Below are 26746 nucleotides of genomic sequence, written 5' to 3'. Positions count from 1 at the left end.
GTATTATTTAATTATGGAACTGTTAAATTATATTCAGAATCAATTTGCCATGACATTAGTTTTCAAAATGGCTGATCTCCTATGACAATATACCCAGTAACTAAATGCTATATTTAGTGCTAATGCTAACCTCATATTTGTGACAGTATTCAGGCGGAAGTAAAAGATACATATATTATTTATTCTTCCTTGGACTAAATTGTTTCTGCCAGTCATGTTGTTAATTTGAAGGTGGATGAGTTGGGTGACTAATCTTGACCACGAACTGTCCAAAATTATCCAATTTTAGTCAAGTCACTTCTTATTGTCATTTCGACCATAAACTGCTGGTACAGTACACAGTAAAAATGAAACAACGTTCCTCCAGGACCATGGTGCTACATGAGACAACACAAAACTACACTAGACTGTGTGAAACACTAGACTATGTAGAACAACAGAAAAACTAGACTGGACTACAGACCTACATAAAGTGCACAAAACAGTGCAGCGCAGTATAATTAATTAATTAATAATCAATAATCAAGATAATGGGCACAGTAGAGGACAAATTTCAATATAATAATAAATGATGTAGATGTGAGTCTAGACTCTGAGTATTGAGGAGTCTGATGGATTGGGGGAAGAAACTGTTGCACAGTCTGGTCGTGAGAGCCTGAGTGCTTCAGTACATTTTGCCAGATGGCAGAAGGGAGAAGAGTTTGTACAAGGGGTGTGTGGGGTCCTTCACAATGCTGTTAGCTTTGTGGGTGCAGCATGTGGTGTAAATGTCTGTAATAGCGGGTAGAGAGACCCTGATGATCTTCTCAGCTGACCTCACTATCCACTGCAGGGTCTTGCAATCTGAGACAGTACAATTCCCAAACCAGGCAGTGGTGTAGCTGCTCAGGATGCTCTCGATACATCCTCTGTAGAATGTGGTGAGGATGGGGGTGGAGGGTGGTGGGAGATGGACTTTTCTTGGCCTTTCAATTCAACTTCCTTGGCAGGTAATTCAATTGTAACTGAGACTGGAGTTTCCATTGGCTTTTCCAAGGTCTAAGCAAGACCTGTGGATGGCCTATGGTGACTGACCTTCACCGTAGACTCCTGGTTGGCAATGCCTTGATTTCTTCAATGATCTTCTTTCATTTCTGATCACTCCATGGCTTCTCTCTGCCTCCAGAGGCACAGTGTTTTAAGATATTTATGCTCCTCCAATTCTGAGTTTCTTTTGAGTTACGTGGCTCTGTACTTGATGTTGGGTTCAAGCCCAGAGCCATAGATTTGAGCACAGATTTGTCAACAGTCCTCCAAATGAACACTTGCAGTATATTTCTCTCAAATGGAAGTTGGACTGAGGCCCTGCTCTTTCTTTCAGGTGGACAGGAGCGGTGAGATCTCTTATATCCAATCTCTTACATCACTTTTATTTCTAACTCTATTTCGGAATATTACAGCTGACTGGGAGGTTGTTGCCTGCAAATTGCCTGCTATGTTTCTGACAATACAATAGTAAACATGGGGTAGAAGAAGTGTTTTATTAAATACACAGTGTCTCGCTCCGACAGAAACATGAACAATACCAATAAATGAATCTTTTCTTTCTCTTCCTTTCCAATTTTCAGAATTTCATCATCAATACCTTTGGTCTGAGTTCTTAATCCTCCACCTTAACTCTTCCCTGCTCTATGCCTCTCTCTGCTGCAACAAACATTGTAACCTGCTTCTTTGCCAACGCTTTTTGATAACCACTCATACTGACCTAACACATAAACCAATTCAATTTCCCTGATGATGCTCTGATGAAGTGCCTTTGGCTGCTTCAATATATTGAAGGAACATGGCTTCTTGTTTCTCTTATTTTGTGGTTGGCCCTGTCCTGCACACCACACCCACACTTTCCCTCCTGAGAATCCTGCGAGTTATCTTTTTGTTGGTGGATAACTAGGATCTTCCCATGTAGTGACTTTTATGTTGAACACAAGTAATGGAGTAAAGGTACGGAATAACATTGGAATGCAATAGCAAACAAGTAATGCAGCTGTCATGCATGAATTTGATAAGAATCTGTCCAGACACCTTGATCCAGTATGTTTCTCCTAACCCAAGTAAGATACACTGATGGCTACACATAATTTATTAAATTGATTGCTGAGTTAAGCAGGCTGCTTTTAGGTTGAAATATGTTACTAAAATTACCCTATGGATTTTATCCTCCACACTACAACTTATATAGTATGAACACATTCATTGATATTTATCTAATATTAGCCTACCTTCTGGAATTTATTAAACTTTATCAGAAACTTTATATAATTATATATATATTAACTTTATATAATATTAAGTTATGCTCTGTTTATATTCTGAAAGTCTTAATTCTACCTCTCTGTGTTATTACATTATTGCCACTTCAGCATTTCTATTTGTAATACTTCTGTGGACACAGCTCAGCACGTCATGGAAACCAGCCTTCCCTCCATAGATTCTTTCTACACCTCTCACAACTTCAGTAAAGTAGCCAACCAAATGAAAGATCCCGCCCCAGACATTTATTCTTCTCCTCACTCCCATTGGACAGAAGACAAAGGCTCAAGGACAACTTTTATTTTGCTGTTTTAGGACTATTGAATTATCCCCTGGTATAATATGGTGGACTCTTGACTTCACAATCTACCATATTGTGGTCCTTGCAGCTTATTCTCTGCCTGCACTCTATTTTCTCTGTAACTATAACACTTCATTCTGCATTCGCCTATTGCTTTCTCTTGTACCACCACAAAGCAATGAGATGATCCTAATGCAAAACCAAGGTTTTCACTCTACCTGGGTACATGTGACAATGATGACCCAATTCAACAGTTTATTTCACATTGCACCGTGCTTTCTTACACCATTCTGTTACTTTGGGCTTGCTCCTGCATTTATTGTTGTACTAATCATTGTCAGGCATACTCGTTACTCTTTGAGCTTCAGATGAGCAAGTAATTTCATTGCACTCTAGTGTGAAAAACTCCGAGTGACATTCACCTGCGTGCTGGAGATCATTTCACATCAGTTTACACCCATTGGCCTTAGAAGCATGGTAGACGATGCTGGAGCATACAGGTGAAACCCGTTTAGGTGCCACTGTAGCAGTTAGCTCAATGCTGTTACAGCTATTCAGGGTTCAAATCCAGTGACGTTCTGCAAGGTGTTTCTGTACATCCTCCCCATGGAATGCATGGATTGACCTGGGTTTACTGGTTTCTTCCCACAGTTCAGTGATGTGCTGGCTAGATTAATGGGTCATTATAAATTGTCCTGTAATCAGGTTGGTGTTAATCAGGATTGTGGGGTTGCTGGGGCTGGAAGGGCCTACTCCATGTGGTATGGCTAACTAAATAAGTAAATAAATAAAAATTACATTTAAACAGTCATGGACGTGGTTCGAACAAAACTTGTGGCCTTGGGAACTGTGAAGCATAATCATCACATCCTTTTCTATTGTGGTACCCTTAAAACTCCTTGTGAGTGTAGGATGAGAAATTCCACACCTATTTATATCACTTCCTTGATAAGTGGGAAGCTTCAATTTTCATGACAAACAAAAAAAAAATGAGTTAGTGAAAACTCCCTCAATAAAATGCTGCTTGTTTTGTAAGGTGTAAGTGGCCAGGGGTATGTTTATCAATCAATTCAGGGATCAGTGAGGGGTCGATACGCAGCATCTGATAGTTTCCTGTGTTGCGTTGTGAATATAGAAAATGTGTCAGCTAAAATATTGGCACTGTCAACTGATGGGGTCAATCAACCTTCCCTTGAGGACTGTTAGGAAATGATAAATTGTGCTTGATTTCTATCACAACGTGTGCATTATTTTCCTTTGGTAGTGCTTTTGTTGTTGTTCTGACTTCCGAGGCTTTATGTCAAAATTGTTTGGAGGTTAATCTAGTGGCAATGGTATAGTAAAGTAAGAGAAATTATGAAACATTTCAAATCTGAGTACTGTTAAGTCATCACATCCAGTTGCATTTCCTGTGCCTCAGGATTTCAGCAACAGCTCTGATCTGCCTTTCACAGCTCTCTCTCTTTCTCTGTCCTCATAGACCTACCCCTGGCCCTTTTCCCTCTGTCCTATCCATTTCTCCTCCAGCCCCCACCCCCGACCATTCTTGTAATTTAAAACAAGCATTTTCTCACTTGCCTTAGTTTTGATGACATGTCTTAGACTGAAATGTTAACCCTGATTCTCTCTACGAAGATGCTGCCTGACCCATTGAGTGTTTCCAGCATTTACTGTTTGTGCTTCAGATTGCTCAATTTGCAATTCTATGATTTTCATTTTCAAAATCTTCCTGAGAAACTCAATACTTGGTGTCTCTGTCAGGGATGATGATCGACTATTACCGATGCCACTTCAAATCACACACATATCATGGACAGAATGCTGGCCACACACACTAAAACTCTCAGTGAATTGTCTCAACTCCTGAAGCCATTGGTTAAGACCAGGTAGTAACAATAAAATTTTGATTAGTTGTCAACCTTTAAACTCTTTCAGTATCTTTATATTTAGGTTGCTTTATTGTTAAATACACCAGAGTGAAATTAAATTGTTTGCATGAAATCACAGAAAACATGGTTATAATAAATACAATAAATGCAACAATAAGCACAAAATAACACTTTGGTGCAAAGGTTACAGTGCAAAAAGAAATGCTACAGTGATAATAACAAGATAACCGAGGAAGGTAGATTGAGTCCGAGAACCTGATATCATCACTGCGAAGTGGGTGTGAAAGTCATGAGTGATTCCGAAGTCTGGGAGCATTGTGTTGTTTTTTTTAAAGTTCATAGGTCAGATAATTAGGTATATTTAAGATGGAGATAGATTAATATTTGAAAGATCATTCTGGGCAGTTGGAGAGGAGTTGAAGAGGAGTTGAAGCCAGCACAGATCAACCATTGTCATATTGAATAGTCAGGCAAGTTGGAGGGGCCTCACATCTGACTTCTGCTCCTATTTTCTTGCATTCTTGTATTCTGTATTCTACGTGACAGGGCAGTTGGCTTCAACTCACCAAATTTTGCTGATGCACAACAGAAAACAACTTTTTTTGATGCTTTATGGCTTAGTATGGCAACTGCTCTACCTAACATCGCAAGAAACTGCAGAGAGTTGTGGACACAGCTATAGGAAGAAGCACAGTCGACGTTTGGGGCTGGGACCCTTCGTCAGGACTAACTGAAAGGAAAGATAGTAAGAGATTTGAAAGTGGGAGGGGGAGGGGTAGATCCAAAAGAGACAAGCCTACCTTCCATGGACAGCGTCCACACTTCTCACTGTCTTGATAAAGCAGCTAATATAATCAAAGACTCTACACATCCCAGACAATCTCTCTTCCTCTTCCATAATAAAAGCTCATGCCACCAAGCTTGAAGAGAGCTTCTATCTCACTTTATAAAATTATTGAATGGTCCCCTAGTACAATAAGATGGACAATCTACAATCTACTTTGTCATGACCTTGGACTTTACTGACTGCTGTCACTGCAACTTACTCTGTAACTGTAATAATATACTGTATTCTCCATTTTCTTACTTCTTTCCCTTGTACTATCTTGGTGCATTGATGTGATGAAATGATTTGCATGGATGGCATGCGAAATAAAGGTTTTCACTGTTCCTTGGTACATGTGATATTTATTAATAAACCAATTACCATTGACCAACAGTAGGTTCGGACATGACATTGAAAGGTATCGTGGGCTTGATGCACAGACTGGTCCACGCCAGCTCCCACTGTTCGCACACAATAGAAGCAGGGTTCCTGTTCATTTTCTGAGAGATCTGAACCAGGAGCACTCAAGATGAACGCCTGTTCATAAAGAGTCAGCATCTATTGCACTGATGTGGCCAGTTTGGCTCATTTTCAATTCTGTGCAAAATTGATTGCAAAAGGAAAGCACCATACCAAGAAAGGAAGACGGATTGCCTCTGCTGAACTGTGACAGTCAGCAAGAACCAAGTGCAATGGCACAGAGATACATCCTATCCTGTAGCAGGTATTCTCTGATTAATCTCAGCTGCCCCTGCAGAACAATTACCGGGCCTCATGTTGGGAGATGCTGAAGTCTCGGTCTCTGAGTTAATACAAAACATTGTAGTTTCTACAAATATCCTGTGGGCATATCACAGGACCTGCTTGGTTGTGGACATTAAATGTGTGGAAGCCAGTGTGCATCAAAACTTTGCAAAATTTGGCCATAGTTTTTATAAAGATTGAGACTGCTAAACTTTCTTGCCTCTTTGTAATTCCTTTTTGTTGCTGTGCTCTGAATGCACTATGTATATCATTTTGCCATTTAAACTCTTGAGGTAGCCTCCAAGGCGCTATTACATTAGATGGAAGGATTTGTGCAATTCTGCAGCAATATAATAGAACAGTCCTGTGCCTGACACTGACAGTAAAGGAAGGAAAGGAGTTTTCATAGAACCTACTGAGTCTTTGCGCCATTGGATCTTGTGTAGCCAATGGTGTGTTTTCAAAAGGTGTAAACTAAAAGAAATGGGGCAAATGATGGAGTGAAAAACTCCCTAAAAGATTGCTGCAATAAATAACCTAATTGTCTGCTTTGTTATTTTGATTGAAAAATAAATACTGATTTGGTTACAGGGAGAACTCCTCTATCTCTTGTGTCCAAAGATTACACTGCATACACCTGATAGAGCAGAAGGCAGCTCAATTTAATATTTTATCCTGAGGCAGCATTCCTGACAGTGCCGTACACCACTCCAGTAACAATCTTTATTAATTCTTCAGAGTGGAAACCGATTCCACACTGTATGGACTCAGAGGAAAAATCCAATCACTGTGCAATTAGCATGATTTGATGCTAGTCTTTATCTCTGATGCTTCACAAGTGCACATAAAGTGTGCTTTCTGAGGAATATAATTTCCTTACTTCTCATACAAAGGACCATAAGCTTAGGAGGCACTTGGGAGGATTCCAGGGTGTGAAATATATTATCAAACCATTAACTTGACCTCTTCTCTTATTGCCATTTCAGTATTTATTTTTGCATTACCGCAACTTGCGCTATTCCTTTATTTATGTGTTAATCATTGCATTTATTATTGCATTTATTATCACATTGAGAATCATTGCATTTAGTATACAGTTTACTCTGTGATCAAGAAATTTCATTGCACACTGGTGCATATGACAATAAACTGAAGTCTGGAAATAGGATTTTTACATATGACCTTGGTTAACTTGACTTAGATTGTGCCGTTGAGTGAATGAGTGAGTGAGTGTGTGTGTGTGTGTGTGTGTGTGTGTGTGTGTGTGTGTGTGTGTGTGTGTGTGTGTGTGTGAGTGTGTGTAAACTACCCAAGTTTCCCAGTAGAGGGCAGCACTATAATGACAACATAAACAAAAAAAAACAGCCAAGCTGATTGTTGGTATACGTGAGCTTTTCCTGACTACCTGTTGTCACAGAATGTACTCCAGGATGTGGGTGAGTCAAATTCTACAGACTGTTAAAATTGATCAGCTCAGTTTTATATGGGTGCCTGCTGTAAATTCAGTGGGTCTCAATGTGATAAATCACCTTGCAAAGAAAACCATGTTTCATATAACTAACTGTTTTTCCAATGAAAAGTCATATTGAGGCTCAGAGTATTCTGTCTCATGAATATCAAAGAGAGAAGAAAAAGAAGAGAATGAAGAAGAGGAGAAAGAAGAGGAGGAAGAAGAGTAGTTTGATTTTTGAAAGTATAGGTTGCTCATCTGCATATTTTGTCTCAAAACATCTCAGGACCAGTTTGGAAACAAACAATATGCTTCTATATAGAGATTCTGTTACAAAACACTCCCATTGCTTTCACCTTATCTTCGTCTGCTTGATTCACATTTCCACTAATCCCAAAGAATTTCCATCTCCTCATCCACAGACAAATGCTGGCAACAATTTGGGTGTAGATCCACAGATTAGATAAGAGTTGCAACATGAAAGTACAAATATAACTTCAATGAAGAGCAAATTACATTTTTTTTTGCATCAGTATATCAAATGTTACTTCTGTAAAATATACTGTGGAAAATTGGGAAGGGCATGCTTTGTATCAGAAGTATATAGCTTGGCCTGTGGAATGTTTGTTAGTCTGTTTGATACAACTTTTATACACCAGCTTTAATGTTTCAGAGACCAAGGTTAAATGTACAGGCTGGGTTTCGCTCAATCTGTGCAGTCCTACCTTTGGGAAAAGATATCTCTGTAAGGACTGCCATGTTGGAGGGCGATCCCGTATCCTCGGTCTGCCAGAGCATTGCCAACAGTGAACAAAGAACAGTCTGGGCTGTTTAGGGCGATGTATTCCAACACTGCCACGTCCCACACAAAAGCATAGTTGCCAGCTTTCACCTGCAAGTGAGAAATTAGATTTTAGTCAAACCCTGTGCAGTTTAATCTGGTTGTTTTCTGATTAAAAACCTAGGCTGCCACAACCAGGACTTTCCAAGGCACGGTATTCCCCTTCAGACGCATGTGAAACATCACATAAAATTATTCAAATGGGTCTTCTAGGGCCAATATTTTTATCTTCATTTTACCATCTCTGAAACTGAATACGTAGTTACTGTATTATTACCTCATAGGGGTATATAAGGGGCATCGATAAGATAGGGTGCAATTGTCAAATCCTAGTGGGCATAGTTTTAAGGTGATAGGGATAATGTTTAAAGGAGATTTATGAGGCAAGTTTTTTACATGGAGTGTGATTAGTGCCTGCAAAATGCTGCCAAGGGAGTTGGTGAAAATAACTACAGTAGCATTGTTTAAGGGTCATTCAGATAGGCACATGAAGAGATGGAGAATGGGGGGATTTAGATGATATGCAGGCAATTGTATATTGGTGTTGTGGTTTGCACAAATATGCTGGACCTGCTCTTGTGCTGTACTGTTCTATGTTCAATGACACCACCATTTGTGGAACCTCACTATGTTGCAACATTACATCAGTGATTACATTTAAAGTACTTAACTGGATTTACAGCACAATGGATATCCTGAAAGGGAATGTAAGAATTTATTTAAATTGAAGTCCTTCTTTCCATTCCTCTTGATAATACTTTTTGAGCAAACACTTAAATAGAAGGATAAGTTTTTCTCTGATTCCCATTAAAGGTTATGTCATCACACTACTTCAGGCTGGCTTTCCTTGTGAGCTTGTCATTTAAGAATCAAATAATACAACATATTCCAAGACAGGTTATTTGGTATTGATGCTCCAAAACAACAAAATAGTGGCATTAAGCTTCATGGAATTAGGTAAAGGGTAACAGGGGAATTGTTCCCAGTGGGAAGATTCGTAGTCAGAGGCTAAACATCGAAATGCAAGATAAGGAGGGGTTATCATTAAGTGAGTGATGCACCATCAATAACTCACTCAGAGACGTAGAGGTGAGATATCGGCTTTTATTGACTGGAAGAAGGAACAAGCAGTGGTTGACCACCATACTACATCCTGGAGACTGAGAGCCGGGCTCTGGCCTCGATGCCTTTATCCCGGGGTCTGTGGGAGGAGCCACAGGAGCAGTCAGCAGGGGGCGTGTCCAGACAGGTATATGTAGTTCACCACAGTGAGCTATTCAGGTTTAAAAAGCAAAACCAGAAAAAGTAGTGAAAGAAGACTCAAAAGTAATTTTCAGAGGGGAGTTGGACAAATACTTAAGAAACTAAACACTTTCAAGTAGGACAGAGAAAAAGTGCGGTATGTGGGATAAATTGGGTAGTTCTTCTGAAATGTTAGAATGGGGATACTCTTCTGTTCACTATAAATATTTAAACAGTTTTGATTTATACAGTGCCTTTAGTAGAAAAAAGGAAATCTCCAAGTTGCTTTACAAAGGTAACAAGGACTACAGTGGGAAATGTGAACGAAGATGCTGCATTAGCTGCCCATTCACCTGCTGCTACTACTGATCATCAATGACATCTGTTCACATCAATCTTAAGGTCATAGTTGACAGTTACCACTGCTGCCCACTAACATAAGGAAACAAACTTGATGATCATTCAATTGAAGTTTCTATTTCAAATGCTGCAGATGCAGTATAAATTGATCCTGAAAGAGAATTAAGAAGATATTCACAATGAGGAAACCTACCTCTCATTCTGAAACTATTTCTGACAGAAGAATTGTCTTTGGAGAAAAGCCCTCATGAAGGTTGTCACCTTTGTAAGGGGAACAAGTCAAAATAATGAACTATATTCCAGGTGGCTGTTCTCTCTCAGGATTTCATAAGGTCATACTGAAACCTGAGACATTAGAAATGTTCTAAAGCTCCCGGGTCCTGTGAATGCATACATGATTAAGTTAAGTATGATAGTTGTGAATTTTTAAAAATCTGTTGGTTGGTTCAACGAACCTTTAATCCCAGCAGAGAGAAGATTGAAATGCAAATAGTTTAGGAATCAGTGCAGTAGTCCAATTATACCTTTCTGGCATTTCACCCATTACCTAGCACTAAAGAGGCTACAGAAACTTTCAGGAGTCCACTGCCTTAAATGTCCACTGACGGTTCCATTGTGGATACAGCTCTCCCTACCACTTAAAACATCAACAAAAGGTGTAATCTCAGGAAGGCAATACCACTCATTAAGGGCCCCCACCATCCAGGCCATGCCCTCTTCTCAATGCTGCCATCAGGCAGGAAGTAAAGGAGACTGAAGAAGCACACCTCAAGGTTCAATAACAAGTTCTTTCCCACCGTCATTAAATTCTTAAAGCAGCCTATAAAACTCTAATTCTTCCTCGCAATACTTTTCCCTCAACTTGCACAAATATCATGTTACTTTGGTTTGCTGTTTCATGTAAATCATGTACAATATATTGTATGATAATCCAAGTTTATGTAAGTTGCATTTGTCATGTTTGAAATGTTTTTGTACTGCTTCTGCTACTAAATTATAACTTCCCTGATGTTTATACCTTTTGTAAATTTTCCTAGGATAATAAATCTGAACTTGAATTTGAACTTGATGTAATGAAACAGGTTGGTGCTTCATTGGAATGAACATCTAACAATGACTGGAAAAAGTATTAAAGCAAATGACGGATATAAGTTGATTTAAAAAAAAACTTTTTTAATTGAGTTTTCAAATGATTACAGAAAAAAAATATACCCTTCCCCCCTCCCCTTAGCCCCTCCCCCTAACATCCCTATAGAAAAAAAGAAAAAGAAAAAGAAAAAAAAGAAAGAAAGAAAGAAAGAGTGCCTGGATATCGGAAGATCCGCACATGCTCCACGGAGTTCGTAATAACTTTAGTATATATATTTATTTATTTCCCCAAATAACCAATTATTTTATCTTCAGAGCACCTATGTATTTAATCCTGTCTTTTGTAAATAAGGGCGCCAAATTTTCAAAGATGTTTCATATTTGTCTCTTAAATTATAAGTAATTTTTCCAAGTGGAATACAGCTGGAAATTTCATTCTTCCAACGATCTATACTTAAGTATGAATCCAATTTCCAAGTAACTGCAATAGCCTTTTTGGCTACTGCCAGTGCAATTTTTATGAATTCTTTCTGATATTTATTCAATTTGGGTTTCGATTTTATCCCTTCAATATCGCCTAATAAAAATAATATTGGATTATGTGGAAGTTGTGTTCCAATAATTTGTTCCAATAAAACTCTTAAATTTGTCCAAAAAGGTTGAATTTTAGAACAAGACCAAGTAGAATGTAAAAAAGTACTGATTTCTTGGTTACATTGGAAACACTGATCAGATAAATTTGGATTTAATTAATTTATTTTTTGTGGTGTAATATATAATTGATGTAAAAAATTATATTGCACTAATCTTAACCAGACATTTATTGTATTTGTCATACTATCAGGACATAGACTTGACCAATTTGTTCCTTCAATTTTAATATTCAAGTCACTTTCCCATTTTTGTCTTGACTTATGGATTCCTTGTTTAATTGCCTGTTTTTGAATCAAGCTATACATACAAGAATAAATTTTTTAGCTTTTCCTTTTTGAATTAAAGTTTCTATTTCATTAGATTTTGGCAATAACATTTTGTTTGACCTAATTTTTCTCTTAAATAAGTCCTTAATTGGAAGTAACAAAAAAGACTGTTGTTTGATACTTTATATTTATTCTTTAATTGATCAAATGACATTAATATACCTCCTTCAAAACAATCTCCTATGTATCTAATCCCTTTTTGAAACCAATTATATAAAAGCTGATTATCCATTGTAAAAGGAATAAGTCTATTTTGAATTAAAGATCTCTTTGCTAATAAAGATTTCTTTGTCTCATCATCAACATTTATCTTATTCCATAAGTCAATTAAATGTTTTAATATAGGAGATTCTTTCTTTTCCCGTATCCATTTAGATTCCCATTCATATATAAAATCTTCTGGTGTATTTTCTCCTATTTTATCTAGTTCTATTCTAATCCATGCCGGTCTGTCTTTCTCAAAAAAAGATGCAGTAAATCTAAGTTGATTTGCTTTTTAATAATTCTTAAAATTTGGAAGTTGTAACCCTCCTAGATCAAATTTCCATGTCAATTTTTCCAACAATATTCTTGACATCTTACCTTTCCAAAGGAACTTCGTCACATATTTAGTTAACTCTTGAAAAAACTTCAGGGGTTGTTGTATTGGTAGTGATTGGAATAAGTATTGTAGTCTAGGGAATATATTCATTTTTATGGTATTTACTCTACCTAGTAATGTTATTGGTAATATCATCCATTTATCAAGATCTTCTTGAATTTTTTTCAATAATGGTAAGTAATTTAATTTATATAAGTTCTTTATATTATTATCAACTCTTATACCTAAATATTTTATACAGTTTGTCGGCCATCTAAATTGAGTTATTAATCGACATTGACTATAAACTCCTTTAGTAAGAGGTAAAATTTCACTTTTATCCCAATTTATTTTGTAACCTGATATTTTCCCATATTCTTCTAATCTAGAGGATAATTTGCACAACGAGTGCAATGGGTTTGTTAAATAAAGCAAAGGATATAAGTTGATTTTAAGGAGGGGTGGTTATGAGATGGAGGGATTTTTAGGGAGGGAATTGCTGAACTTCAGTTTAGTGCAGCTAAGGCACAGCAACCAATGAATTCAGAATATAGAACAGCACAGCAAAATATAGCCCACAATATTGTGCTGACCTGTTAGCTTACCTCAAGATCAATCTAATGCTTCACTTGCAAATAGCCCTCCATTTTTCATTAATTGATGTGTTTATCTAAGAATCTTGTAAATCTCTCTAATGTATTTACCACCCCAGCAGTCTCTTCCAAGTACTTAGGTAGGTAGGCAGGCCTCTGTTAGTCTCAATAGACGATGTATTTGCGCCTTGGAAAGTTTCCAGGGCACAAGCCTGGGCAAGGTTTTTTTTAATGGAAGATCAGCAGTTGATGTTTTTAATGGAAGACCCAAACTTGCAAGTCTCCCTTCTCCATGCCACCGATGTTGTCCAATGGAATGGCATTAGGACCCATACAGCTTGGCACTGGTGTTGTCGCAGAGCGATGTGTGGTTAAGTGCCTTGCTCAAGGACACACACGGAGCCTCAGCCAAGGCTCGAACTAGCGACCTTCAGATCACGAGACCGACGCCTTATCCACTTGGCCATGTGCCAACACCCAAGCACTTACTATAAGCTGAGAGGATCACAGGGTTCTCCCTACCATCCATCAAAGACTTCTATCAGGAATGCTTCATACACAGGGCCCTTAGTATTATTCAGGATCCAACCCATCCATCCGGCATCCTCTTTGACTTTTAACCATTAGGCCAGAGAGTCTGATGCATAAAAACAGGATCAATCAGGATGGGAGACAGTTTCTTCCCCCAGGCCTTTAGGCTTCTGAAGTCCCAGCTGCATAGTGTTCGAGGGTCACTGGTTAATCTGTTCTGTATCTTACAATATTTAATATTAATGCACTTTAGTTTGTTATTTATGTGTTTTTCATCTTGTAGATTTTATTTTATCCTTCCCTCATAAGTTATTGTGTGTTATGTGTATTACTGTGCTTTACACCCTGGTTGTAAATGAAATGTCTCATTTCTATATACATTATGTGGTTATATATGTTGTATACAGTTAAATACCAATAAACTTGACTTATCACTCTTTGTGTAAAAGTCCTGTCTCTGACACATATTCCTTCAATCACCTTAATATTATGCTCTCTCACATCAGTCATTTCTGCCCTTGGAAAATAACTCTAGCTGGCCACTCTATCCATTAAGTTGCAAATCATCCTCCTTCACTCCAAAGAAAGAAGCCTTAGCTTGCTCAGCCTTTCCTCATAAAACATGCTCTCTAATCCAAGCAGCGTCCTGGTGAATCTCCTCTGCAAGCTCTCAAAAGTTTCAACATCCTTCCTACAATGAGGCAACCAGAACTGAGTACATTACTCCAAGTGTGGTCTAACCAGAGGTTTATAGAGCTGCAACATTACAAATGGTGGAATGATTGAAATTTGGGACCTATCAAAAGTAATTCAAAAACTGGAGGAATTCAGAGATTTGGAGGGTTATAACTCTGCAAGAGGTAAGAGGCAAAAAGGGAATTGGAAATAGAATAGGTTTATTATTGTCAATGTACATAGGTACAGTGAAAAGCTCGTCGTGCATACTGTTCATACAGACCAATTCATTGCACTGTGCATTGAGGTAGTACAAGATAAAACTAAAACAGTATGTGAATAAGGTAAGAGCGACAGAGAAGTGCAGTGCAGATAAATTGTAAGGTGCAAGATCATAAACATGTAGATTTTAATGTCAAAGGTCCATTTTATCTTACTAGGGAACAATTGAATAGTTTTATAACATCAAGGTAGAAACTGTCTTTGAGCCTTGTAGTGTGTGCTTTCAGGCTTTGGTAACTTCTACCCTATGGGAGAGGGGAGAAGCGAGAATGTCTGGGTCAGTGAGTGCTTTGAACATGCTGGCTGCTTTACTGAGGTACAATAAGTATGGACAGAGTCCATGGAGGGGAGGCTGGGTTCCATGATATGCTAAGCTATGTCCACAACTCTCTGCAGTTTCTTGTAGTCAGGGGTAGAGCAGTTGCCATACCAAGTTGATATGCATCCAGACAGTATGCTTTAATAAAAATTGGTAAGGGTCAATGGGCACACAACAGATTTCTTTAGCCTTTTGAGAAAGTAGAGATAATGATGAGCTTTCTTTGTCTTGGTGTCTACATGGTTGGATCAGGACAGGCTATTGGTGATGTTCACCCTAGGAATCTGAAGCTTTCAGCCTTCTGAACTTCAGCACTGTTGATGTATGTAGAAGCATGTGCACTGCCTCCTTGCCTGAAATCAGAAACCAGCTCTTTCGTTTTTCTGTCATTGAGGGAAAAAAAAAACTATCATGACACCATGTTACTAAGCTTTCTACCTCCTTCCTGTTCTCCAACTCATCTTTATTTAAGATGTCGCCCACAATGGTGCTATCATTGCAAACTTTTAGATGGGTTTAGAGCAGAGTCTGGGTATGCAATAAACAAATGTATAGTGAGTAGAGTAGGGGGTCTGAAGAACACAGTCTTCTGAAGCACCAGCGCTTAGAATAATTCTGGTGGAGTTGTTGCTGCCTGTCATTACCATTGGCAATCTGTTGGTTAAGAAGTCAATGATGTAGTTACAAGGAGAGTTGGTCATGGACTTTGGTGTTGAGTTTGCTTAGCATTATAGTATTGTAGTCAATAAACAATAGTCTGACGTAGGTGTCTTTACAGCCTAGATATACCGGAGATGAGTGCTGGGTAATGTCATGAAGCTGTTTTGTTAGTAGGTGAATTGCAGTGGGTCACAGTTGACAGTAGGACTGGAGTTTATGCATGCCATGACCAGCATCTTGAAGTACTTCATAATGGTGGATATCAAAGCCACAAGGTGCTGTCAATAAGACATATTACCCTTTTTTTTTAGGTACAGGGATGAAAGTGGTCTTCTTAAAGCAGGTGGGAACCTCAGATTGAAGCAGGTAGAGGTTAAGAATGTCTGAAAATACCCACACTAGCAGACCTGCACAAAATCTGAGGACACAGCTAGGGGCACCATATGAACCTAATGCTTTCTGGGGAAAAAAAAGATGGCATTTGAAACAAGGACCTAAATTTTAATATCAGTGTTGGTCCAGTATGTATTTGGACCAAATAACCCAGGTGAAAAGGTTAACAGAGCTTGATGTAAAGTTGCTCCAAAGCTTTCTGAATTTCCTCCTTTATTTTCTTGACAGATACACCCATAAGACCCATAAGTATTATGATTATTTAATATTCAGAATTCTGTACTTTACAGCAAGTTAATGCCCATTTGTTCCCTTTTATACTTATTTCACATTCTATAGTTCTTCCTTATGAAAACTGTTGAAAATAACACATTTGATCATAAACCTGGCTTTTTGTATTAGTGTTCCCCAAAATTACACATCTATTCTTTAACTTTTTTTTCTGGTCTCTCTAACTTCTAATTTCTCTTGCTGGTCTCTTGAGTTTTCTAATATTTGCTTGTTCAGCCAAATTGCAATTTTCTGTTTCTCGTTCACTTGTGTCCATTTCCCTGGTTTGAATGTTTTATTCATGTACAAGAGGATGTTCATTGGAATAGCCCTTCATGGAAATGCTCAAATTGCTTTAATCTTGCAGGCTCACTGCAGATAGCAGATGAGGCCCTTGTGAGTTACAGAGTTCAGAGATATTGCAGAGGTTTGGACTATAACTGGCTATTTTCAAATTATGCCAATGCACCTTACAAAGTCTCCAAGGTACACATGGAGTTGCAATCTTCTAGGATTGTCCAAAGTTTCAAAATTACTCCTCAGTTCTGGCAGAGTGCTTGCGAGCACATAGGGCTGCATCTTCAGAGATTATCCAAATCTTCTAGGAATACTCTCCAGATCGGACAAGGGGTCTTGGACTGGAAATGTTAACTCTGCTTCTCTTTCCATGGATGCTGCCAGACCTACTTATTGTTTTCAGCATTTTTTGTTCCTGTTGGAAACTGCTACAGACAACTTTAGAAGTAGAAATGTCAGAACATTCGAAATAACCGGTGCTTCTTTCAACAGATTTTGAAATGCTTCTATTGGCGAGTTATGGATTGGGAAATTTATTTCAGAAACATTATCAGAATTGTTATCTTTTTATATCACTGATTTATATGTTGTGAAATTTGTTGTTTTAAGGCAGCAGTGAAGTTCAAAGACATAAAATTATTTTAAATTACAAGAATAAATAATGCAAAAAAATACTGAGGGGGTGTTTATGAGTTCATGGACTGATCAGAAATCTGACAGCAGAGGGAAGATGCTGTACCTGAATCATTCAGTGTGAGTTTTCAACCTCCTGTACCTCTCCCCCTAATGGTAGTAATGAGAGGAGGCCACGTCCTAGACCGTGAAGGCCCTTTTGTGACAAATGCCACTTTCAGGAGCCATTGCTGCTTGAAGATGTCCTTGTTGGTGGGGAGGGTCTTCCCCTTGATGGAGCTAGTAGAGTTTATAATGCTCTGCAGTTTCTTGTTTATTGGTGCATCCATTACAGGCTGTGATGCATCCAGTCAGAATGCGACCATTGGTCTTGTTGATGTTGAGTGCTTGGTTGTTGATACAACACCATTCAACCAGCCTACCTCTCTCTTCCTGCATCCTCCTCATCTGAGTTTCTGCTAAAAGCAGTTGCATCATTGATGAATTTATAGATGCCACGTAAGCTGTGCCTAGCCACGCAGTCATGAGTCTAGAGAGAAAAGAGCAGTGGGCTAAGCTTGCATCCTAGAGCTGCACCTGTACTGATAGTCTGCAAGGAGAACTGAAGCATTTCTTCCAATAATAGCTATAGGAACTTTGGATTGGTAAGAAGGATACTGCAATAATTGTGAGCGTTTCTAATCATTATATGATATAGGTGTTTAAGAGGCTTCTAGCTTGACACAAAAATTTGCAGAGATAGGCAAGAGTAGACATATATCGATATGCAGAGAGTAGAAGCAGTGGACTATGTACAGATAGAAAGAACTCATTTAATCAGGCATTGTTAGCTCATTAGATCAGAGCAACATCATGGGCTGAAGGGCTTGTTTCTGTGTTGCACTGTTCTATGTGCTATACTTCATACAGATTGGACACATCAAATTGGCAAGGGTAGACTTGGGGATGAGTTCACAGGGCATATTCAGGATGTTTAGAGCAATATGTTGAAGGATTAACCACGCTGCAAGCTATTTTAGCCCTGATACTGTGTAATGAGGTAGGATTAATTTATGACCTCACAGTACAGGATCCCCAAAGAAAGAGTGATCACACCATAATACAACTTCATTTTCACTTGAAGGTGAGGAACCTGTGTCAGTATCTAGTGTCCTAAACATAAATTAAGACATTTACAGTGGAATGAGAACAGAGCTGGCTGAAGCGATTTGGTCAGATGACATGTGAGCATGAATCTGAGGATATTTAAGGAGATACTTCTCAAATTTCAGCTATGAGAAAGAAAGCCTCTTTGAGAAAAATGCCCATCCATGGCAAACCAAGGAAACTGAGGATAATGACAGAGTAAATGTAAAGAAAAACCATAGAGTGTTGTAATGATTAGTGAAGTCCGGCGGGCTGGGAAATTATTATAAACTGACAAATGATGTGTAAAAATGTTATAAGGAGGGCGATTATGAGAGTAAACTAACAAATAAAAACAACTAGTAATAACTCTGACAGGTAAAAAGATAAGAGAGTAAACATTATCCCTGAAAAAGGATGAGAATAAGAAATGAATAATCAAAAATAGACAATTGATGGATTCTAAATAATTATTTTGGATTAGTCTTAACAGTCGAGAAATTATGAACATTTCCATAGTTATAGATAATCAGGGAACCATAGGGATGGAGGAATTTTCAACAATCTTCATCACTGGAGTGAAAGTACTAGGGATAATATTGATGGCATGGGCAAATAAATCTGACAGTGTATATCCTATGGTCTTAAGTGTATATCCTATGGTATCTGTAGAGGTATTAGATATATTTGCTGTGATATACTCAAATTCTCTGTACTTAACAGAGGTGCCAAAGGATTGAAACACTGCACATTTAATGCTGTGGTCCAAGACAGAAGGGAAACAGAAACAATTGCTAGTTGCCTAACATCTGTCACCGGGAAAACAAGAGAAAATCTGCAGATGCTGGAAATCCAAGCAATGCACACAAAATGCTGGGGGAGCTCAGTAGTCCAGGCAGCATCTGTAGAAAAGAGTACAGATAACATTTTGGGCCGAGATCTTTTTTACCTCCAGTCCTGCCAAAGGGTCTCAGCCCGAAATGTTGACTGTACTCTTTTCCACGGATGCTGCCTGACCTGTTGAGCTCACCCAGCATTTTGTGTGCACCACTGGGAAAATCCTGGAACCCATTAATAAGGAAGAGACAGAAGGATACTTAAGGAATCACAGGACTGTTAAGCAGAGTCAACAAGGTTTTTGAAAAGGGAATTCAAGTTTGATAAATTTGCTCAAGTTCTTTGATGATACTCCAAAAAAACTGTGTAAAGAGCTAGAACATGAGGTGTAGCTGAAGTGAATGAAGACGTTTGATTAAGTACCATATACAATTTTACTGCATAAGGTAAGAGTGTATTGAATTGGGGATAATATATTGACATGGATAGGGGACTGTCTCACTAACAGAAAACAAAGATTGAGTAACTGGATCATTTGCAGATGGACAAATGGTATCAGTGGAGAGCCACAGGCATCAGTGTTCGGGCTTCAACATTTTAATATCCTTACTGATCATTTGCATGAACTCAGTTACTGTGGCCATGTTTGTTGATGGTATCTTAGTAAATGGTTAACAAGTTCTTAAGAGCCTGCACTGGGATATGGACAGATTAAGTGAGTAGGCAAGAAGCTGGCCCATGGAGTAAATGAGGGTTTCCATTTTGGAAACAACAAATGAAAAAGAAAATCATTATTTAGTAGAAGTCATTAAGCTGGAAAGAGTGCAGAAGATTTCTGAGGATTGTTAAGGGGTATGCTGGAGTTATGTGAATATAGCAGATATTTATTCAAACAAGAACTCATCTTCAGTTCTTAATGCACTGTAAGTTGTAAATTACAAGCAGTAAATTGAAGGCAAAACACATTTTGCAAATAAACAATACTCTCTGCCTAATAAACTCTTCTCAGTCTACTAGCCAGGTATAGGAATCAACTTTAACCAGTGTTTGGTGACAAAATTTCCCACCTTCATCAAGGATGAGCCTAGGCATGTCTAGTCTGGTGGCATATATACCCCTGTGGTCTGTCCCTCCTGATTAGTTAGCCCTCAATCAATCAGGTTTCTGCTGTCCCACCTTGTTTATAATTGAATTCCTGTTTCTACATAGAGTGAGATCTTCATCTTTGTTAAAATTTTTTCCCCTAGTTTTATTCTGATAGCTTCCTTCACCAGCTGATCCCAAAAATCATTGGTGTGGCACAGTAGTTTAGTGCCATCAAAGTCAATCTTATGGCCATTTCAAATGCAAGTTCTTGCTACCACCAGTTACGCCAGGCAACTTAGACGGATACACTCCCAATGCTCCTTGATGTGGATTTCCACTGTGTGCCGCATCTGGCGGAAATATGCTGCTTTGCATTCACAGGAAATCCTGTAACCGCCAGCTGTCCTGAGTCCTAGGTCATCATTGACCTCATAAACTGGGATTTGAGCTTTCCTCTGGTTTTGTGGATGTTTTTAACCCTATATTTAATCAGGATCCTGGCTATCCTTCCAGAAACCGTGGAAAGATTCAATACTATCTGTATAGCACAGATTAAGAGATATAGTTTGCAAAATGGTGACCATGACACATTTGCATATGCATTAACTGAGTGTTAAAATAATGAGGTTGCGTTAATTGGCCTGCATCAATCCAGGGTTTGAGTAGTGGATTTACGCAATCTGCACCATCATACACAAATTCAAGGAAGCTTGCACACTGGACAATACTATCAATTATATAGCTCTATTTGTCTCTCTGTTGTCAGAAGGTTTTTAGAAGATTGGTGTTAATTGGCTTCTCCTAGCAAAGGTGTTGGAACCTTTCAGAAATGGGTTATCATTTACAAAGTGCTGCCATTGTAAATACATATCTCAAAGAAACCACTTGAGAATTGAAAGTATTAAAGTAAACAATGTCACTGTATTGAATCACCAACTGGTACCTTTGATCTTAAGGTTATAAAAATGTGTTGTACTCTGAGTGTGTGAGCATATTCTGAGACTATCACCAGAACAACGCCTGCTGGTCATGATGAATAAATAGTTTCATGTACGCAGCTCCAGTGTCTCTGGTGACTTTGATTTTAATCACAAAATGGATGCAACTTGGAATGGGGGGCTTAATTCACAGGAAACATAGAAACATAGAAAACTTACAGCACAACACAGGCCCTTCAGCCCACAAAGTTATGCTGAACATGTCCCTACCTTAGAAATTACTAGGCTTACCTATAGCCCTCTATTTTACTAAGCTCCATGTACCTATCCAAAAGCCTCTTAAAAGACCCTATTGTATCCTCAGAATAGAGATTATAGAGGTTTATAAAATCATGAAGGACAATGATAAAGTGAAAAGCCATTTTTTTTAGCAGGGTAGGAAAATCCAAAAATTTGTAGAAAAATTAGGTGTACTGTGAGAGGGAAGATTTGAAAGGGACCTGGGGAACAAGCTTTTCACGAAGAGAGGAGTGGGTAAAAGGAATAACCTGCCAGAGGAAGTATAACTATGGTATTTCAAAGACATTCTGACAGTTAGCTGTATAAGAAAGATTCAGAGGAATAGGGGATAAACTGAGGCAAATGCAACTAACCGTGTTAGGCAGTTTCAAACAGTTTGGGTGAAGGGCCTGTTCCCATGAAGTATTAATCTATAACTCCACGTGAGACTACAAAGTGTTGTGCAACAGAGGCAGTCAGGAAGTTCTAGTGCATGAAATACATTTGCCGTATCGGTACTCCAAGTGATTAGGATGGACTGTCAGCCTGAGATTAGGATCAACTCTTTACTATAAAGGTATGGAGTATGGATGTAGGGAAGTTCTAACACAACATTATAGGGTGTGACACACAAAATGCTGGAGGAACTTAGCAGGCCAGGGTTCTCGGCCCGAAATGTTGATTGCGCACTTTTCCATCGAGGCTGCCTGGGCTGCCGAGTTCCTCCAGCATTTTGTGTCTGTTGCTTGGATTTCCACTAACTGCAGATTTTCTCTTGTTTGTTTATGGGGCATGGGTGAGAAGACACTTGGAGATCTGCATGTGCAGTTTTGAAATCCATGTTTACAGAAGAAAATACACACACTGGAGGCAGTATAGAGAAGAATTATGAAATTGATTCCAGGGATGCAGGGATTGACACATTGAGAATTTGTTGAACAGGCTGGGTATTTATTCCCTATAGATTAGAATAATGAGTTGTGGTCTTACTAAAATATATAAAATTTGGATGGGGATTGATAGGATTGATGCTAGGAGGATGTATCCCTTAGTTGGGATACTTACAAAAAGGGGAACATAGTATTGGAAAAAGGAATCAATTTAAGATTCTTTAAGGATAAAAGGACCCTGATGGCCATTATATACAGGCCTCCAAACAATAGCTGGGTATGTGGACTACAGATTACAATGGGAAATAGAAAAGGCATGTCAAAAGGACAATGCTATGATATTCATGGGAGATTTTCACATGCAGGTAGATTTGGAGAATCAGGTTGGTGAAGGATCTCAAGAAAGTGAATTTGCTGAATATCTGCAAGTTAGCTTTTTAGAGCAGCTTGTCACAGAGCCTTTTAGGGGATCAGCTATAATGAAATGGGTATTATGTAATGAACCAGAGATGATTAAGAAGCTTAAGGTAAAGGTGATCACAAAATGATTGAGTTCTACTTGAAGTTTGATAGGGAGAAAGTAAAGTCTGATGCAGTAGTATTTCAGTCGAGTAAAGTGAATTACAGTGGTATGAGAAAAGAGTTGACCAAAGTAAATCAGAAGGAGATGCTGGCAGGGATGACAGCAGAACAGCAATGGCTTGAGTTTCTGGGAAAATAAGGTAGGTGCAGGATTGATGTATTCCAAAAACAAAGAAAGACTCAAATGGCAAAATAGTACAACCTTGGTTGACAGGGGAAGTCAAAGCTAATGTAAATGTAAAAGAGAGGGCATACAACAAAGCAAAAATTAGTGGGAAGAAAGAGGATTGGGTAGCTTTTAAAAATCTACAGAAAGCAACTGAAAGAATAAGTAGTAGGGAAAAGATGAAATATGAAAGCAAGCTAACAAACAATATCAAGGTGAATAGAAAATGCTTTTTCAAGTATATCAAAAATAAAAGAAAATTGAGAGTGGATATAGGACCGCTAGAAAATGAGGCTGGAGAAATAATAATGGGGGACAAGGAGAGGGCAGATGAACTAAATGAGCACTTTGAATCAGTCTTGACTGTGAAGACAACAGCAGTGTGCCAGACGTTGAAAGGTATGAGTTGAGAGGAGTGAATGCAGTTACTATTAAAAGGGAGAAGGTGAAAGAATTAAAGATGCTTAAGTCACCTGGACCAGATGTCCTGCACCCTAGTGTTCCGAAATAAGTAGTGGCATAAATCGTGGAGCCATTAGTAATGATCTTTAAAGAATCATTGGACTCCGGCATGGTTCTGGAGGATTGGAAAATTGCAAATGTCTTTAAGAAATGTGGGAGGCAGCAGAAAGGAAATTATAGACCACCTAGCCTGACCTCAATGGTTGGGAAGATGTTGGAGTCAATTATTAAGGATGAAATTATGGAGTACTTGGTGACACAGGACAAAATAGGACAAAGTCAGCATGTTTTCCTTCAGGGAAAATCTTGCCTGCCAAACCTGTTGGAATTCTTTGAGGAGATTACAAGTGGGATAGATAAAGGGGATGCAGTGGATGTTGTATGTTTGGACTTTCAGGAGGCCTTTGACAAGGTACCACAATGAGGCTGCTTACTAAGTTATATGCCCATGGGATTACAGCCAAGTTATCAGCATGGTTAAAGCATTGACTGATTGGTAGGAGGCAGTGAATGTGAATAAAAGGCTCCTTTTCTGTTTGGCTGCCAGTGACTAACGGTGTTCTGCATGGAGCATTGCTGGGTCCGGTTCTTTTTATGCTGTATATCAATGATTTAGATGATGGAATAGGTGGCTTTGTTGCCAAGTTTACAGAGGATATAAAGGTTGGTGGAGGGACAGTTAGTGTTCAGGAAACAGGAAGGCTGGAAAAGGACTTAGATAGATTAGTAGAATGGGCAAGAAGGTGGCAAATGAAATACAATGTTAGAAAATGTAGGCTCATGCACTTTGGCAGAAGTAATAAATGTGCAGACTACTTTCTAAGCATAGAGAAAATACAAAAATCTGAGATGCAAGGGGACTTGGGAGTCCTTATGCAGAATACCCTAAAGGTTAACTTGCAGTTTGAGTCAGTGGTGAGGAAGGCAAATACAATGTTAGCATTCATTTTAAGAAAGCTAGAATACAAGAGCAGGAATGTGATGCTGAGGCTTTATAAGGCATTGGTAGGGCCTTACCTTTTGTATTGTGAACAGCTTTGGGTCCCTTATCTGTGACAAAATGCATTGATGTTGGAGGGGGTACAGAGGAGGTTCACAGGATGATTCTGCAATGAAAGGGTTATCATTATGAGGCTCGTTTGATGGCTCTGGGCCTGTACTTGCTGGAATTTAGAAAGTTTTGGGGGGAATCTCATTGAAACCTTTCAAATGTTGAAAGGCCGAGACAGAATAGATGTGGAAAGGATGTTCTCTATGGTGGGGGAATCTAGATCAAGAGGACACAGCATCAGGATAGAGGGCGTCTATTTAAAAAATTGATGCAGCCACTTCCGGTTAAGATGGCGGTAGCTTAAGTCGCTAAAACTATTGCTCCGCTCCATTTCATATACCTGCATTTATTTCTTACTCTTCCTCCCACTATTGAAGTTGCTGGCTGCACAATGAGTGTATCTAAGCCTACTAAATTGGCAAAAAAAACTACTCCATTGGGAGCAACCTTGAGTGAAATTGTGTTGCTGTCAGAACAAACCCGACAGGATATGTTTTCTCATTTTAGTTCGTTGGAACTGAAACTGGATAAAATCAGCTCTACACTGGAGAATCACGCTCAATGTTTATCACATGTTGAAGAAGTCACGGAGAAACTAGACCGTCGTTGTAAAGACCTGGAAAGAGTTTGCTCTACCCGAAAAGAGCATAATAACAATTTAACTCTTAAAGTTATGGATCTTGAAAGCAGGAGTAGACGCCAAAATCTTCGAATTCTCGGCTTACCTGAAACTGTTGAAGGGGGATCTCCTGTCGAATCTTTCTCAAACTTTCTATGTGAGATCTTTAGAAGCAAAATACTTTCCAGTCCTCCAGAGATTGATCGTGCGCACCGTATCTTTCCATCTTGCTCAGCGGATGGCCAGAGACCACGTCCAGTGATAATTCGCCTCCATCATTTCCAAATCAAGGATTTACTAATTAAAGAAGCTCGTCGACGTAAAACGCTTCAATATAAAGGTCATGCTATCCGTTTAGTAGAGGACCATGCACCTCAAGTTATGAGCCAATGTGCTGAATAGAGAGGAGTAATGAAAGTTCTCTACGATCGTGGACTTCATCCGTCTCTCGCCTAGCCAGCCCGGCTCCGAATCAAGCTTAGGAACGGCGATTTTAAACATTTCAATTCAGTTGCAGAGGCGCAGACCTTCATTGATAGCCTATCTGCTACTTCGAGTTCCTCAGATACAATATGATATGACTTTTGTTTCTTTTCAGCCTTTTTCGTAGACACCTCTTAAAGGTCTTTGGAGACTTTATTTCAAAATGGAGTCGGTGTTGCATTAAAAAATTGATATCGATTCGTGAAGTGATGATATCCTTGAATGGTTTTTTGTTTTTCTTTTCAGACTTCAGTCTCCAATTTCTACAAATCTTGATATTTTCTTTATTAAATTTAAAATGTAGCTGTTGTCGCATCTATTTAATTAGTAGCTTAATTATGTTGCATTGTCTTATTGAAGTTTTTCCATTTTCTCAATTTTAGTTTCTATCTTACATAATTTTAGTTCTTTAAAGGTGATGATGTTTTTTTCTCTCCGGTTAGATTATTTTAACCTTAAGCAGCAGTTGATGTTGTACCTTTAAACTCAGTTTCGGGTTTGGATCAAATTCCTCTCGAATGGATTTTTCTTTGGTGGTTTTCTCCTGTGCTTCAAGATGCTATTTGTGTTTTTTTTTCTTATTTTTATGATTCGATTGGATTACTTACTTTGACGTTAAAGTCTTTTTTCCTGTATAACTGAGTTTATAGATTATCTTTTTTTTGGTTTATCAACTCTAGCGGGAAGGTTGGGGTAAAGTTTTTTTTAGACCATTATTATACTTTAAGATTTACAAACTTTGAATGTATTGTTTTTTCTTGTTAAGGTAAATCTTTGTAACTCTTAAAGCTTTTTGGTGTTTATTTCCATTACTGTATCAACAGTTGGAGTGGAGATAATTAAGATGTTACCTAATTGGAAGTCCAGGAGGGGTTAGTTTTTCTCGGGGAGAGCTTGCTGCTTTATATTTGCAGCTTTCTTGTTGTAGGTTTAGAGGGTGTGGGTGGGAACTCCAATGCTAATATTATATATGGAATTTTGACA

At 38.5% G+C, this 26746-nt stretch overlaps 1 protein-coding gene across 1 annotated transcript in view; it reads right to left on the bottom strand.

Moving 5' to 3' along the window:
- Positions 1–26746, bottom strand: part of grid2 (glutamate receptor, ionotropic, delta 2) — a 1097559-nt gene that overhangs the window by 45197 nt on the left and 1025616 nt on the right. The window contains exon 14 of the mRNA XM_059963403.1: positions 8225–8391. Coding sequence (XP_059819386.1) covers positions 8225–8391 — 167 coding nt within the window. The remainder of the gene's footprint in view (positions 1–8224; positions 8392–26746) is intronic.

Source organism: Hypanus sabinus, chromosome 3, assembly GCF_030144855.1.
Source record: "Hypanus sabinus isolate sHypSab1 chromosome 3, sHypSab1.hap1, whole genome shotgun sequence".
Classification (NCBI taxonomy): domain Eukaryota; kingdom Metazoa; phylum Chordata; class Chondrichthyes; order Myliobatiformes; family Dasyatidae; genus Hypanus; species Hypanus sabinus.
Note: the sequence above shows the minus strand (reverse complement) of the source record. Positions and strands in the feature narration are given on the sequence as shown.